The sequence below is a fragment of the Aythya marila genome (assembly GCF_965140915.1).
Source record: "Aythya marila genome assembly, chromosome: 5".
Taxonomy (NCBI): domain Eukaryota; kingdom Metazoa; phylum Chordata; class Aves; order Anseriformes; family Anatidae; genus Aythya; species Aythya marila.
The window spans coordinates 45,352,784-45,367,741 of record NC_139046.1 but is presented as its reverse complement, the minus strand read 5'-3'; the positions used below and the strand labels follow the sequence as shown (position 1 = coordinate 45,367,741).

General features: G+C 41.3%; 1 protein-coding gene across 1 annotated transcript; it reads left to right on the top strand.

Moving 5' to 3' along the window:
* Positions 1-104: 104 nt before the first annotated feature.
* SPTSSA (serine palmitoyltransferase small subunit A) lies at positions 105-5,151 on the top strand. The gene is made up of 2 exons (XM_082761984.1): positions 105-288; positions 2,683-5,151. Exons 1-2 carry the CDS (start codon positions 186-188, stop codon positions 2,784-2,786), a joined length of 207 nt encoding a protein of 68 aa, XP_082618110.1. The 5' UTR covers positions 105-185; the 3' UTR covers positions 2,787-5,151.
* The last annotated feature ends 9,807 nt before the right edge of the window (positions 5,152-14,958 follow it).

Below are 14,958 nucleotides of genomic sequence, written 5' to 3'. Positions count from 1 at the left end.
GGCCGCCCGGCCCCGGAGGGCAGCGGGCGCCCGGGCGGGGCGCGGGGCCGGGCCTCGGCGGGGCCGGGCCCTTCGGCGGCGCCGGCGGCGGGAGGGCGGGTCCCGGGCAGCCACCGCCCCCCGTCACCGCTCGGCCTGGGCCCGGCGCGGAGCCAGCGGCGGGCGGGGAGAGCGCGGTGCGCGCCATGGCGCTGGGCTCGGCCTGGAAGCAGATGTCGTGGCTGTACTACCAGTACCTGCTGGTCACCGCGCTCTACATGCTGGAGCCCTGGGAGCGCACCGTCTTCAGTATCCTTCTGCCGGCGGCGGCGCCGGGCCTGCCGGGCGGCTGCGGGGAGCGGGGAGCCGGGAGCCGGGAGCCGGGAGCCGGGCTCGGGGAGCGGGCAGCGGGCAGCGGGCGGGGGCTGGCGCCGCCGGAGCCGGGCGGTCCCCGTCGTGCCGCTGCCCTGCCTGCTGCCCGGGGCCGTGTCTGTCGGGAGTTGGGTCTCCTTTGTGTGTTTTTATTATTCTGGTATTATTTTTTTCCTGGCTTGTAAGCCGGAACGCCGAGGGTTCTGGTTAGCACGAGCCTTCCGCGACTCCCTCCGTGCGCGCGTTTTCGCCGAGTGGGTGTGCGCGCCGCCGAGCTGCCTCGCGTCCTGGTCGCGCTTCGTCACACGGCGATTTCGTGGAAGAGTGCTCGATCCTCGAGCTGCCAAATTTGTCTTGCTTGGAGTGGAAGAGGCTGACAGACGCTAACGTGAAGGCACCTGTGTAAAAACTACTCCAAGGTTAGCTTCTTCAGCCAGCTCTCCCACGCAGGCAGTGCATCCCCTCAAGTGTTGTTGTGGCATCGCAAGTGCTTCTCTTCAGTGTGTCCGTTTTGGTCCTGGGTTAAAAGGATGTCTGGCGTGAATGACCCCGAGCCACCTCCGGTTAATGTCAAGAGGCAAAGAGACAAATTAACCAAAACATTAACGTTGCTTACACCCAACATCTCGTGTTAGTTGTAGCGCAAGGCTGCTTTTTCTGGTCAGTTGTAAAGGAACTGGCTCTCCTTACATAAAAGTGGTTTCCCAGGTTACGGCTGTGTGATGAGATTAGTTTTTCCTGTGTACAGTTTGTAAAAGTGGAGATAACCTACTATTTATTTGTTCTTGTATTTATAGACTTGCTGCACACGATTGTTTAGGTAGCAGCTCTTAATTATAAAAAAAAAAACAAAACGTTCCTGACTAAAGTACCTTCCTCTGTTTATGCTATGTCTGGATCAGTGAAAAATCCTCCATTATTGCTTCCCTTGCAAGTAGATCAGTCATTAATATGTATTTTTTTCCTTTTGCATTAACTATACATCTTTTTAACTTGGGCAAGATATTTAAGCAAATGGAAGGTGCGTATGCGTGTTCACATATTTTTATCAAATGCTCATGTTGCAGGTAAGCAATTGCTGCTTAATTTAAAAATGTCCTACGTGCCCCAAGTATCGTTTGCGATCTTAGTTCAGCAGAACTGTTTTTGCCCCCAAACTGGGTGGTTTCGGTGTGGCTGGGCCAGGCCTGCCAGGTGCCGTGGGGACGCCGCACCGATGCAGTGGCCTTGGGAGCTGAGGGTGCGCCGACCTCCCGTGTGTGTCGCCAGCTCCTTGTGCTCTGGAGTCACTGCGAGCGCTGGTGCTGAAGCGTGGATTTATGGGCTGACCTTCATTTTAGTGTCTCGCGTTGTGCAATCTTCTGGGACTAAAAATACACCCAGAAGCTAGTACGCTCTAATAAGCACAATGAATATCTCCACTCTGTCATGGGGAAGTCAGTGACAAAGCCTTTGTAACACACGTGCTGAGGTAACTTGATTTCTCAAAGTTAGGGAGCATGCGCAGCTCCTCTGATTTCACCTGTGGAAACTGAGTACTGTTATCCAGTGTTATCTTGTTTGTTAATCTTCAGAGCCCTTCGTAGTGTTTCTGTCTAAGCTTACTGAATCTCTGCTGGTAGGTGGTTGAAATCAAGAGGCTGTTATTAATTGAGTGCGCTACTTTTGAATTTCTGAAGTCTTAAACTTTGAATGATGCGATCCTTCAATAGTCTGGTGCCATGATTTCTGTAGATAAAGCTTTGAGAATCCCAGAGACGGTCTAGTGGTACATGTATATTATAAGCTATACTCCTGCCATCTGACTTTCTACAAAAGGTCCTGATTTGGACTTCAACTAACAAAGTGGGCATCTTGAGATTGTTTAGCAGGTGTCTTCATGTGAGGCTTGTTTTGCAGATCTGCTATAGTAAAGTACTAATGAGTATCTCTTTATTTAAATGCACAACTTTACTCCAACGCTGATCCTCTGAGGCTTTGTGGCTAAAATAACTAGGAAGGTGCTTGTCACAACGTTACTCGTATTTTTCATTACCCCAGCAGATTTTTTGTTCTAAGTACTGTCAGGCAACACACAAGTTGAGCTTTTTGCCCATTCTCAGTTCCCTGAGGCTTCCTACCACAGTGCAGCTCGTCACTTGCTCCTACCAAGTGTTCTTGTTGTCAGTTTTCTGTTGCTTCTTTTACAGATGTATTTGTTGAATGCAGTTGACACACTGTATTTTAAAAATACAACTTTGTAAGATAGTTAACAGGAAAGATACAATGCTATGCTTATGTGACTTGTAAGGCACTTTGTTTCAAATGCTTTCTTCCTTAACTGTGACTCAGATTCGATGCTGGTTTCCATCGTTGGAATGGCACTGTACACGGGCTATGTGTTCATGCCTCAGCACATCATGGCAATATTGCACTACTTTGAAATTGTGCAGTGATGAAGAACGTACTTTCAAGAAGTAATCATGCTCTGAAATCTGGTCTACAAAGAAGAATGAATCTCTTAGTTTTAACGAGACTTCTGCCGATGTCAAAAAAAAAAAAAGACACAATGAGGATTCTGCAGACTAGGAAATGAGCTATGTAGAGCAGGGACGTGAGGTGTCCCCTATGTTGTGTTCATTCCTTTTGATTTTACAAGATTTGCCCTTGTATAGTAGTTTTGTCTACCTTAACATTGTGATTGTACTTTGATATCAGTATTTTCTTAACTTTGTGACAGTTTCAACATTGCACTGTGAAAGCTTTTCTTAATTGTAATTTTGAGTAAATCTTAATTGCCTTCTATTTTTAATCAGAAAGTCATCTTATTAAATGGGGCTTAAAGCTTTTGCTATTGTATGGTATGCATTTGCCTGGATATTTCTATCAATGCGTTTTGTAAGAAAATACATCTAGATTCGTATTAGAGACATGGATATATTCGTCTAACACTATTTACAAAAAATTAGTTTGTATGACTGAACTCAGGTGTACTGTTTTCTTGTCCAAACTTTGTTCAACAGTGTGTTTGTGCATATCACCTGAATTTGGAATTAGCGATTATTTTGTTTCTATATTCCACCTGCTGGAGGAGGGTGGGAGGGAGAAAGCATTGAGGCAGAGCGGAGGCTGCATTCATTATGTTTGAGAAGCGCTGGGGTTGTGGTCTTTTCATAGTGGGAACAAAAGAAATTTTCTTCGCTCACATAGGCCCACGTAAAGCTTTGGGACAATACTTTAAATCAACACCTTTTCTAGCTACCAATTAAATTGTACTTTTACATAATTCTTTGTTACGTTCCAATGGCGATGGTTTCTGCTGATTTTCACTCAACAGTGTACCTGTCTGTGTTTTAAGGGAGTTTTCTATTGCTGCTAGTGTTCCAAATGTGTTCTCGCTACAAATGACCAAAACATAGGGTTTTAAATGGACTCGAGTTACAACTACAGCAATAAGTAGCTGAATACTTGGCTGAAGTCCTGCCTTTTTTCTTTTTTTTAATAGGGATTTTTTTCAGTTTTGTATTCTGGTATGTATGGTGGTAACAACCTAACTTTCTTAAGTGGAGGACTTTTTTTTGTTGTTGTTTAAAAAATAAAACTTTAAAAGCAGAGCTTGGATGCCGAACTTTTCATTGAGAAGTTAATGTGTTTCTGAATACTGCTTACTTTTCTTCAAACTTAAAAAACAAACAAACAAACAAAAACAAAACACAAACTGGTACTTGACCAAAAAATTGTGATTTTAATGCCCAGAAATAATAAGCATTTATATCTTTTATGCAACTTGTTTGGAAATCAAGAATTATACCCAAGTTGTACAACTAAACTGTTCTAGAAAGATACCATGCTCTAGGTTTATATAGTTTTCTGGAAAGTACACCGATAGGAAAACAAATCTTTTCCATTTAAGTGCTTTGTGTATCTCTGAAAACCCCATCGTCATCCTGAAGCTGTAAGCAGTGGGCCTTCAACTCCTTAGGTGCACCGAAGCTTTACTGCAGTCGGTAGAGGTCTCCCACTAAATTAGTGCCTTGCTTAAGGGTGGAATTTCTTACGAAAAGTACCTAAACAGCTAAACGCAAGTCTTGGTTGTGTCTTGGAGACAAAAATGCCATCTGCCACTTAGCCTGTGTCTGCCGAGAGGGATGCCCAAGCATCCCTGCCCAAGCGATGGTGTTATTGATTGGGTAAGGCCGAATCAGAGACCGCAGGCACGTGATCCTGCCTTTGCTCATTAAAAACTGGCTATGCAAGCGTGGGCAGTTCAGTGTTTCCTTAAAAGTGTATCCAGACATGTACATAGTATTTTAAATATATGTATATGGAGCTAATGAATAGTTAATGTATTCGTTTTGAAGTAGAGTAGCGCAACTTGCTGCTGTCCGTGGGTTAAATCGGTACTGGGATGTTTCTTTGTGAGCTGCCATTGTGGCTGAGACAAATCTACTGCTGAGCGAGGGCTGTAGTTGTGTGTGGGGGTAGGGGACAGCGCTCCCCTGCTGCAGCATTGTGAACCTTAAATGTGATTTTTAATTGCAAAGGGTTTTATAAAAGGGCTTTTGTATACTGACTTTTATTAGCTGTCTGCTTTTCGTTGTGGGGAAAAAAAGAGTAACCAGAGTCTAAACACTTGCATTGTGTTGGAGTGGGCCCGATCGATACTGTACTTGGATTCAATTTGCTAATTTGAGGAGTCATTTTCAGCAGTTCTCTTTTTACTTATAAATCAAGAATCTCCTAGAAGCCTTGGACTGTTTTAGATTTCAAATACTTTGTTAAAGATGAAATAATTTCATTAATAAAATACTTTATGTTGTATCTCTGGAAGGAGGTATCTGCAATGTGATTTTCCTAAAGTTGATGTAGTGATGGTTCAAGGTGGGATAATTATGAAGCTGAGTAAGGTGTTTGTTAAGTATGGATGGTGGTAGGGGGTTAATTCATGGTTAAATTTGAATAATAAATGAATCATAAGGCTACCAAGTTGTTTTCCTACTGCAGACTGCTTTATTGCCATGTTAGCTGAGGGATCAAATCCTTCATGTTATGTACTTGTAAGCTTTTTCTGTGCAAGGTGGATCTTGAAGACACCTTAAATACCTTTTGGAGGCAGCTGGTCAATTATGCTTTTGTGTTAAAAGAATAGTAACCCAGACATTGGTGTTTTAGATAAACTTGGAAAAGATAATCGTGGGAAGTATTTCTTTTAAGTGGGGAGCTCAATAAAATCTGAGCCCTGAAAGTAGCTTTATGTTAGTCTTCTACTAGTAACAGCTCGTGGGGTCTAGCTTGAGTCACCTAGAACATGTTTAAGAATGTACCAGCTGTGTCACAGCACCTCTGATAACACCAGCTCCATCAGACACCAGCTGCTGACAGCCAGCTGGGTGCCCCCTGCCCACCCGCTCCTGTGGTCAGCTCTGCTGGGGGGCCTGCCAGGTACAGGCTGGATCCCACAGAGACATCATCAAGAGCCTTTGAAGTGGGGGCTGCTGTAGCCACAGGAGGAAACTGCGGCAAAAAATCAAGCCAGAAGCAGGTCTGGGACATATGTGCACATGCATGTGGGTTTGTATGCATGTCCTGGGTCAATCATTATACATACATAGATATCTATCTATCTATCTATATCTATAGATATAGATATTAATGCATAATTTCCATAACCATCATGATCTTTAAAATGATGGGTTGTTTTTCCCCTTAAATAGCGCAATGAATTGGATCCCCTACTAGTAGACAATATCTTCTTTTAACTTCTTCCTCAAAGATACTTTTCTAAGTTCATGGGATCTAGTCTGATCCCATGATCATATTCACTTTTAATGTCTTTGGTGGTTGTGTGATTATTGTGTAGCACTTAATTTGGATATAAAGGCTGTTGTTTTCTGGATCTTAAGTAACTTGTGAAGGAAAACACTTGAGAATCCTAAAGCAAGACTTTCTCGCTAAAATTTAGCAAGAAACACTAGTGGGGTTTTTTGTTTATTTGTTCTAAAGACAAAAGCATACAGCTTTCTGTGTCATTTCCATTGTTTCTCTGTTGGATCTGCTATGGTCAGCCTTAAGCAGAGTCATCGCTGAGCACAATAGCTGCTGTAGCTGCTGTCTTTTGTGTGCATGTGTGTATGTAATGGTGGTTTAAAGGAGAAAATCTGGCATTACAGTCCAGAACTTGATCAAGCTTTTTCTCCATGTATTGGGGACAAATAAATTCTAGATCTGAAATATCCCAGAGTGGGATCACAGCAGACACACCTCTGCTTTTCTTACCAAATTCAGTATATCAAAATCAGTACATCAGCACAAGATCCTCCATCTGTCTAAACTGTCACAGCGTGATCGAAGTCTGAGAAACGATGACCAGCTACTCTCCCTGAGATATTCAAACCCTGATCCAATTTCTAAAGTATCAGTAATATCAAGTTACCTCTTCACAATACTTTTGCAATGGCAGCGTGTGTATTTCTCAAATGCCCCAAGTGCTTCCAGCGAAGCAGAACAGGGAATTACCTTATGCAACATCTTATCACTGAATGCTTAACACAATGTAAAATGTTGGGAGGCGGTCTTGGCTGGAAGTCAGGCTGTCCTGAGGTGGTTTTCCTGGTGAATCACTTTGTGGTGCTTTGTGGATTCCTTGAGCCGGTCTAGAGCACATGCTTTACAGTTTGGCTTGTTTGTGAGTGGGGTTCTTGTAATAAAAACCACCACCACCACCCCCCAAGAAAAAAAAAAAAGCAAAACAAAAACAACAACAAAAAATAAACCACCATCAAAAAAGCAATCAAACAAACAAAAAAACAGCTTTAAGGTGTAAAAAGCATTGGCTAGGCTTTCATTTTGTTGGTGGTAGTGCTTATTTTAATAGCAACTAAGATGATACACATGTACAATTGATGAGCTGCATCTGTTTATGGATCAGGTATTTAGACCTTAATAATAATAAGAGTGCATAGAAGCACACTTTATTTTGCAAAGAGGCCTTTAAAATATCAGGGGCTCTGTTTTACACCCACAACAGTACTTCATGTTTTGCTGTTGCTCAGATCGTAGTGCTGTGTGGCTCCAGATGCAAGTAGCTCCATGGTGCTTTTCAGTCTGTTAATGACTTTTTATTTAAAGACTTATTCCACTTTCCTATGCAGAGAGGGCCCTCCGCTAATTGCCTTCTTCATTCTGGAGGAATTTTTAAATGAGTTACTGTGATTCTAATCTAAACTTGGCTCGTTATGTGAAATCATAGGGACATATGATGGAATAACATCAAACGAGAGGCTGAAAATGAAAATTTTGTTTGTCTTTGGACAAATGTCAGGGTGAACTGGGGAATGAAAATTATTTTACAAGGCTTTTGGTTTCTGGGGAGCTTCAGCTCTCGCAGAATGGATGTTTCTAGTGTTTGGAAAAAATGTGGGGGTTATTTCCCTCAACAGAAAGCATAATCTTGTTTTCAGGTGGCTGTGTTGAAATTTGACACAATCTGAAGCTGATACTGGTGTTGAACCCCCAAATTTACCAGATGAAAAAGTAAATTACTCATGTAAATATAGCAGTTACCAAGGTAAGAACTTTTAGTTGCAGAAGAGTTGTTTTAAGAGGTGATAATAGCACCCTGGTTCTTGAGCTGCATGGTTGGACCGTGGACGTGTAGCCACGTGTGGATTGTAGATCCTTCATGCCATAAAGGTACCTGCTAGCAGTAGAAGGATGCCCCAAACTCCCTGCTCTAAGTTATCTTTGATAATTGGACCTAACATAATCAACACATCACCAATATTTGTATAGTTACAATATCAAGTATGATGCTTTTTTGTTTGTTTGTTTGTTTGCACACTCATCTGCAGGTGAAATTGTCTCGGCATATCCTGCATTTTGTGCTCCCAGCAATGTGAGATAGGCACTATATTTGAGGCCCATATTTCAAGATGAGGAAATGGCATACTACATCGCCCTCAGAAGAAGTCTTTGGGGGAAAGGAGTTGTCTTGGTGATGATTGATCTTATTTGGTGTGAAATTTGTTTGCTTTTTTTTAGGGTCTATTTAGGGGAAAAAAACTAACTATTCATGATCACGTAGGAATTTAAACCAAAAATCCTCTGGGCAATGCTTGTGTTCCTCTTCTGCTTCTGTATAGTTAGCTGTTGTTCTCTTTTTCATTTGGATTCTTTTTAATTCAAGTTGTTTTTGATTCATATATTTCAAAAAGGAAGAAATGGATGCTTCAGAATATGGTTTTGAATGTTGCTGCTTAATACACACCAGTAACACTATGAAATTCTGGAAGGTGTCTTTGCATAATATTCTTTCTGCCATTATGGGATTGTGATGTCTGCTCATCTGAGGATCAGGATCTAGTCAAATTCAGACCAAGTGTGGCTTTGGATGTCTAGTTACCGATACCAGATCTATAACAGCTTGTTCCTCTGCTTATGTTATATTACTGACTCAAAATTATCATTTTGGAGAAAAAGCCCAGAGTATTGCATCCCAGGACTAGAAAAAATTATATGCTTTGGTAGTACTTGCTGAATTTCAGTCAGAATTACCAGATAGTTTCCAAACTCAGGGTTAGCTTAGTGGATGACTATGAAAATCTTTCTTGTTCATTAATATTGTTCAAAATAAATAATAAAAAAAAAGCCTTCAACACATATCCTGTGTAGTACAGTATTCCAGTAGGCTAGAAAAAATGTAGTGCTCAAATCAGATTGACAGAATATAACATGCATGATTTATCTGTTGTAGACCGTAGGATTAGGGTCCATAGGATCCGCTGAATTCCTGGTGTCTAACCAAATGGGAAAGTGGTCTCCACTGGAAAATGAAGAAACTATAAATCCTCAGGGAATAGGAGGCAGTTTCTGTGGAAGTGAGGCTTTCCAGGCTGGGTGCAGCTGCAGGTTACGCCTGCAATGTGATGGCACCTGATGCTGAGATCCGAAAGTGCACTGCAGAAGGATTTGTGCGACGCTCTGCATTTCCTTGGAAATAGTTATATGAAGTCATCTTAATGCTGAAGAGAGTAAAAGGGTGTGTGAGGAATCCTGAACAAGCTGAAGCACACAGAGATGCCGGCTTTCATCTCCACACAGTGTAGCATTGCATGAGGTGGACAGCCTGTATGCATCTGCATGACATCTCGGTTTTCAGTACTGCTCCTGCTAAATGTGATGTGCATATGTGCTCACAAATGGTCTGTCTTGTATCTTTGGAAAGTCATGAGGCTTAGATGAGTGGCTGGTATAGTCCAAGAGTTTCAGTCTTTGGCTGGTGACTGCAATCTGGGGAGCAAATGGTGTGCTGGTTGGTGGTAAATTGATTGATGATGGTAATAATCCTTTTAAAGCCAGAATATACGCATCCTGTGCTATACTGGTTCAATGAATGTCTACCTGCTGCACGAAGGAGTCCCATTTGGAAAACTTCTTTTGCCTGATGTTGCAGCAACGTCAGACCTCTTCATTCAGCTACTGGTAAACCCTCTGCACTGTGCATTACTGTGGTTTGTTCTGCTGTATGCTTTCTCGGATTATTTGAGGCCTGGGTTATAAGGACAGCAGACACCAGAGGGAACACAGATAGGGGACCCAGCAATTGATTTGTGGCCATTTTGTTTCACCTGCTGAGTTAATGTGTGTGTTTTGACAGTTGGAGACCGAGGTTACCAAAGGTAAAGCACCGACGTTGCGATAATGGAGGAAAACAAGATATTGAAATGCTCACCATGCTGTGGCAGGGGTCTGTGGCAGACCACCTGGCAATGAGGGTGAAGAGGGTCAAGTTTCTACCAATACCTAACATGTCACAAGCCTGAAGATCATGGGCCTACTTCGTCTGTTTGAACCAACTTTTCTGTCATTCTTTACAGACAATGGAAAAGGTCAGCTTTGATGGGGTGGTTAGAAAGGAAGGGATATAAGAAGGAGCAGTTTCCAGGTGAAGGAACCATCCCAAAAATTCACATGGAATATAACAGCAACTCAAGCTGCAGGCCAGAGGAGGAATGTTCAGAGCCCCAACAGTTAACTGATAGGATGACAGAGTGAAAATACAGTGAGAGTACTGAGACAGCAGTGGTGACACGGTCCCAAGATGATCTTTACAACATTGTATTTCCATCAATGCTGCTATAAGTCAATAAAAATTATAGTTAATAAGACCAAACCCAACAGAATAGAAAGCACTATCTTCTGAGCTGGAACTGAGGAAAAAAAGGTCAGGAAAGGCATGCACTGCAATAAATTAAAGTCTGTTTCCTGTAAAACAGAACAGCTTGTGAGTTGGGCAGATTTCTTTTCCTTCTTATTAGCTCGGTTTTCAGAATAGCTGTCTTATGGACTTGTACTTTATTTTATTATTGTTGGTACAACATCTCAGTGACTTTTTTTTCCTCAAAATACATGTGATGTGGCTCCTGTGTTAGCCACCGGGGTCAAAGGTTAATTCATCCTTATCCAGTCACGGACTTTTGTACCAGAGGCAGTGTCATTGTCATGAACGACTTCGTTATTAAGAAATCGTAATGTCTCTGTTTTCTGTGAAGTATTGGTTCTGGGAGAGAGCAGAAAGAAGAATCTGATTTCCACTAATTCAGTTTGAAGCTGTTCCCTGTGGAACTTGAAAATTGCTTATTTATGAGAGCTGATTGTTCTCATGAAAGGCCTGAAACTGTAAACCAGAGAAAGCAAGACTGCTTTTGCAGTTATTTTCTTTTCTTTTATTTATTGCAGAATTTCTGTAGATATTCTTTTCTGAATTCCTGAATGATGTGTGGTTAAGACAAATTATTAAAATGGAATACTTTGTCTCACTGTCCTGGATTTTCATCAACAAGAAAAAAAACTCCATAAAGAACTTAAAGAGCTTTTTGTAGGTGTCAGAATACTTAAAAATGCTACTTAGGAGCCTTCATTCAGGGATGAGACCTTCATTTTGTGTCCTTTTGCAGTAGGTGAAAGGAGCGGGTGGGAGCTGCTCTTGCTGGAGGCAATTTTTTAGCATCTTTGGGCTTTAAGGGCTCTGAGATCTCAGCAAAACCAAGGATCAGTGTAACTTGCATTTCTGTTGTCACCATGTCCAGTCTCAGGAGTAAGCAACATGGTTAGCCTTGCTAGCTGAAGCTGGCACCAGCTTTGGCTGTGTTGCTAAAATGAATATGGACACTCACTTGGGGAGACCCAGCTTCCAGCCCCTGTTTTCACATCTGAATGAATTTAGAAGATTATCAAGGAGGCTATACCTTCCTTTTTAGCACATTTCAGGCTAGGCATCCCACAATCCACACTGTGTGTTTGGTCCCATGTGTGCTACTTCTCAGCTTTGCTTTACACCTGATTGAAAATTTCACTGTGGGAATGAGACAGGTTTCCTGGTGGCAACTCAACTGGTATGTCAAGGTAACCACGTCTGAACCCCACAACCCCTGGCAACAACTCTAAACACGGTGACTTATGTCTTGAGTGGCAGCACTCAAGGAATTAGAGCTCACCCCTACGTTGTGGGTGAAGTTTGCGAAAGTAGTTACTGCTCTCTGTTTAATTAGCCTGTTTGTCAGACCAGCTTGATGTACTGGTATAACAAGCCAGAATGTCAAGTGGATTACAAATGTCAAGCTGCTACATTTTTAAGTGAGCTGCAAGTTTAAGGCTTCTAGCTCAGATCAGCCTTCTCCCTCCTCGTGAAGCCATCAACCAAAGACACCCCAAGCAGTGCCCCTTAATGAGGACGTTTCCTGCTAACATGTGGTCAGCAAGAGTGGGAATCGGCTCTGGTGGAAAGGAAACAGCTGATTCCCCCAGATGTTCCCAGCTGTGTGGTTTTGCAGAGCTCTGCTCCAATTAGAGATTCATTTTCAGGACTGTTAGTACTACAAAAAGGAATGCAGTTCTGAAGGGAAGATAATCAGTTTTCATGATCATCAGTGGGTCAGCAGTTTCGAGAGCCAAAGGGTCTTCCAATTATTCTTGTCCTTGTGTATCTGTCTTTCAAGATGCTTTTCATATTCATCATATGCATACACAAATAAACGAGCAAAGCAGGTAAGCTGCTCTGGGGTGGGGCTGTATGATTTTGTCATCTCTAACCACAATCCTGCTTCCATTTAAGCTTTTTCCTACCTGTCCTGTACATTATGTGTGAAGATGACTGATTGTTCCTTTTATTTTATTTTATTTTATTTTATTTTATTTTATTTTATTTTATTTTATTTTATTTTATTTTATTTTATTTTATTTTATTTTATTTTATTTTATTTTCAACATGTTTTTACATCCTCAAAGGCTGGAAGGATGAGGTGGGGATTTAACAATCTTCTATAAGCTAAACTGCCTCAAATAATTTCTCAAATCTTTTCTGAAACTGGACGCTATCTCAGCTGAGGCCTTATCAGCATCAACTGAAACTGAAAGATTTTATTCTGAAAGACACATGAAATAATCCTTTTCATACAGCTTTGGCTGATATTTGCCTTTTCCACAGTGGCATTATGTTGACTTGCCTTCTGATTGATATCTATTGTATTCCCATCCTATAAGAGCTGTTCCCTAGCCAGTTAGTTGCTGTCCCAAATTCATTCAGTTGGTTATCACTATGAAAATTCAATGCTCTACATTAAGTTCCTATTCAATTTGACTCTTTTTCCAGATTGCTTCCCCAGTTTGTTTATTTTGAATTTTGTTTTCCAGTGTACTTGCAGTTCTCCCAGCTTTGTAATATGCAAATTTAATAAGCAGAGTTTTTATTCAATTGCCCAAATTATTAGTGAAAGCACTGAGTGAAGTTGGAAGTGGTGCTGTTATCCATGAAATATCCAGTTCAATGCATCTTTCCTTTTAGACAGGAAACTGTGGATTGCTACCCTTTAGGACTAGAGTCTGGTGATGTTTGCAGCCATTCTGTAGCAGTTTGATCTAATCTTTGCTTCTTCAGCTCACTTATGAGAATGCCATGTTGGGTAGCATCAAAGGCCATTGCTGAAATCAAATTTTGACATCTATTGCTTCTTCCCTGTCCACAAGGCCAATTGGTCTGTTGTGGAAGGAAATTAGATTGGTTTGGTATGACTTGTTCTCTACTGTTCATCTGCTCTAGTAGAGGGCAGTGGGTTTATAGATGGTATAGATTTATTGTACTAGTTTTCTGGTAAATGAACTTGACAGGTTTACAGGTTTTTAATTTCCATTTTTTTTTTTTTTTTCCCCCTCTCATTGTTAAGGATGCAGTAGATTTTCTGTCTGTCAGAAGTTACCTATGTTCTCTGATTTCTCCAGGATGACCACTAACACTTCTGAGGTTAATTTATGTTTTAAAAATTATTCTGGAACAAACATTATACCCTACAGGTATGATGGCTAAGTTATCATAACTTATTCTTCTGCTTGGGGGTTGGTTAAAAAATTCAACTCACCTGTGAATTGTTGCTTTAGTTTCATTAATTTTATTTACTTTTCACATATTTTTCTTAGAAAAACTTGAGTAACTGTGCCATATGTAATTTTTTTTCCTGTTGTTTTCGGCATAGTATTAACCATCTGCATTCTGCTGATATTTCTAGCGTGACCTCCTATATAATGGTATTAAATATTTTGGACTTTTGGCATTTTCTGATTAGTTTTCTTCTTTTCTTTAAATTCCTATTCTAAATTTCCTATTCCTGAAGCAATGAAGTATTCCTGTTAATGTCCCTTTCTAGTTACATCAGACTTTGTCTTGCTATTTCGGATTTTGTCCCTAGATGCTCCTGCTATTATTTTGTACTCATCTTTAGTAGCACGACCCAGATTGTTTTCTATACACTTTCCCCTTTTAATAATATACAGCTTGCAACTTACCTAAATTACATTTTTTGCTATGCATCTTCTTTTCTGCTTTAGGACCACTTGTGCTTAGGTTTTCAGTATAATTTATTTGAGTTACTGGCACCCTAAACTTTCCCTAAACTCAAAGTAAGAATTCAAAACAGCCAAGTTTTTATGAATTTACAGAAATTACATGCAAGACAAGGTAACTTTTTACTCAGCCTTCCTAGGGATCACTCAGTCTGTCATTTCTTGGTTGCTGTCACCTTTAATTTCTCATCTGATTCCTCCTTCTATGTTAACAAAAATCTGCCCGTCCTTCCTCGTGTTCCTTTTCCATCCTCCTGTATCAGAAAGAATTTTTATTATTGCTATTCACAGGCCTATGTCCCACTGTACTCCCCTCCCAAAAGCAGTATGGGCAGTTATATCCCTGCAATTACTGCTTTCAGTGCTCTGCATGACCTTGCCATTGAGGTGTGTGTGCATTTTCACAGGAAGCCTCATCCACACAACTTCAGTAAATCCTCAGCATGATATCTTTGTCTTTCTTTTCTTCTTCAGTCATTGCTGTTACCACAGAGCAGGTTTAACTCTGGATCTGGTCCAGACATCACAGCATTCTCAAAACAAGACAGCAATTTTTCTTCTTTTTAATGTGCCTGTTCCTCCAGAAGAAACCCTGCCATTCACTTGTTAGTGATGTGGCAAACCATATGGCCCTTGGGTCAGTACATCTCCCTAGATGCCATGCACTCCACTTTGTGCTCCTGTGACGCCACGGACAGCCCTTGAATTCACTGCTGATCCATACCAAGTTATGGG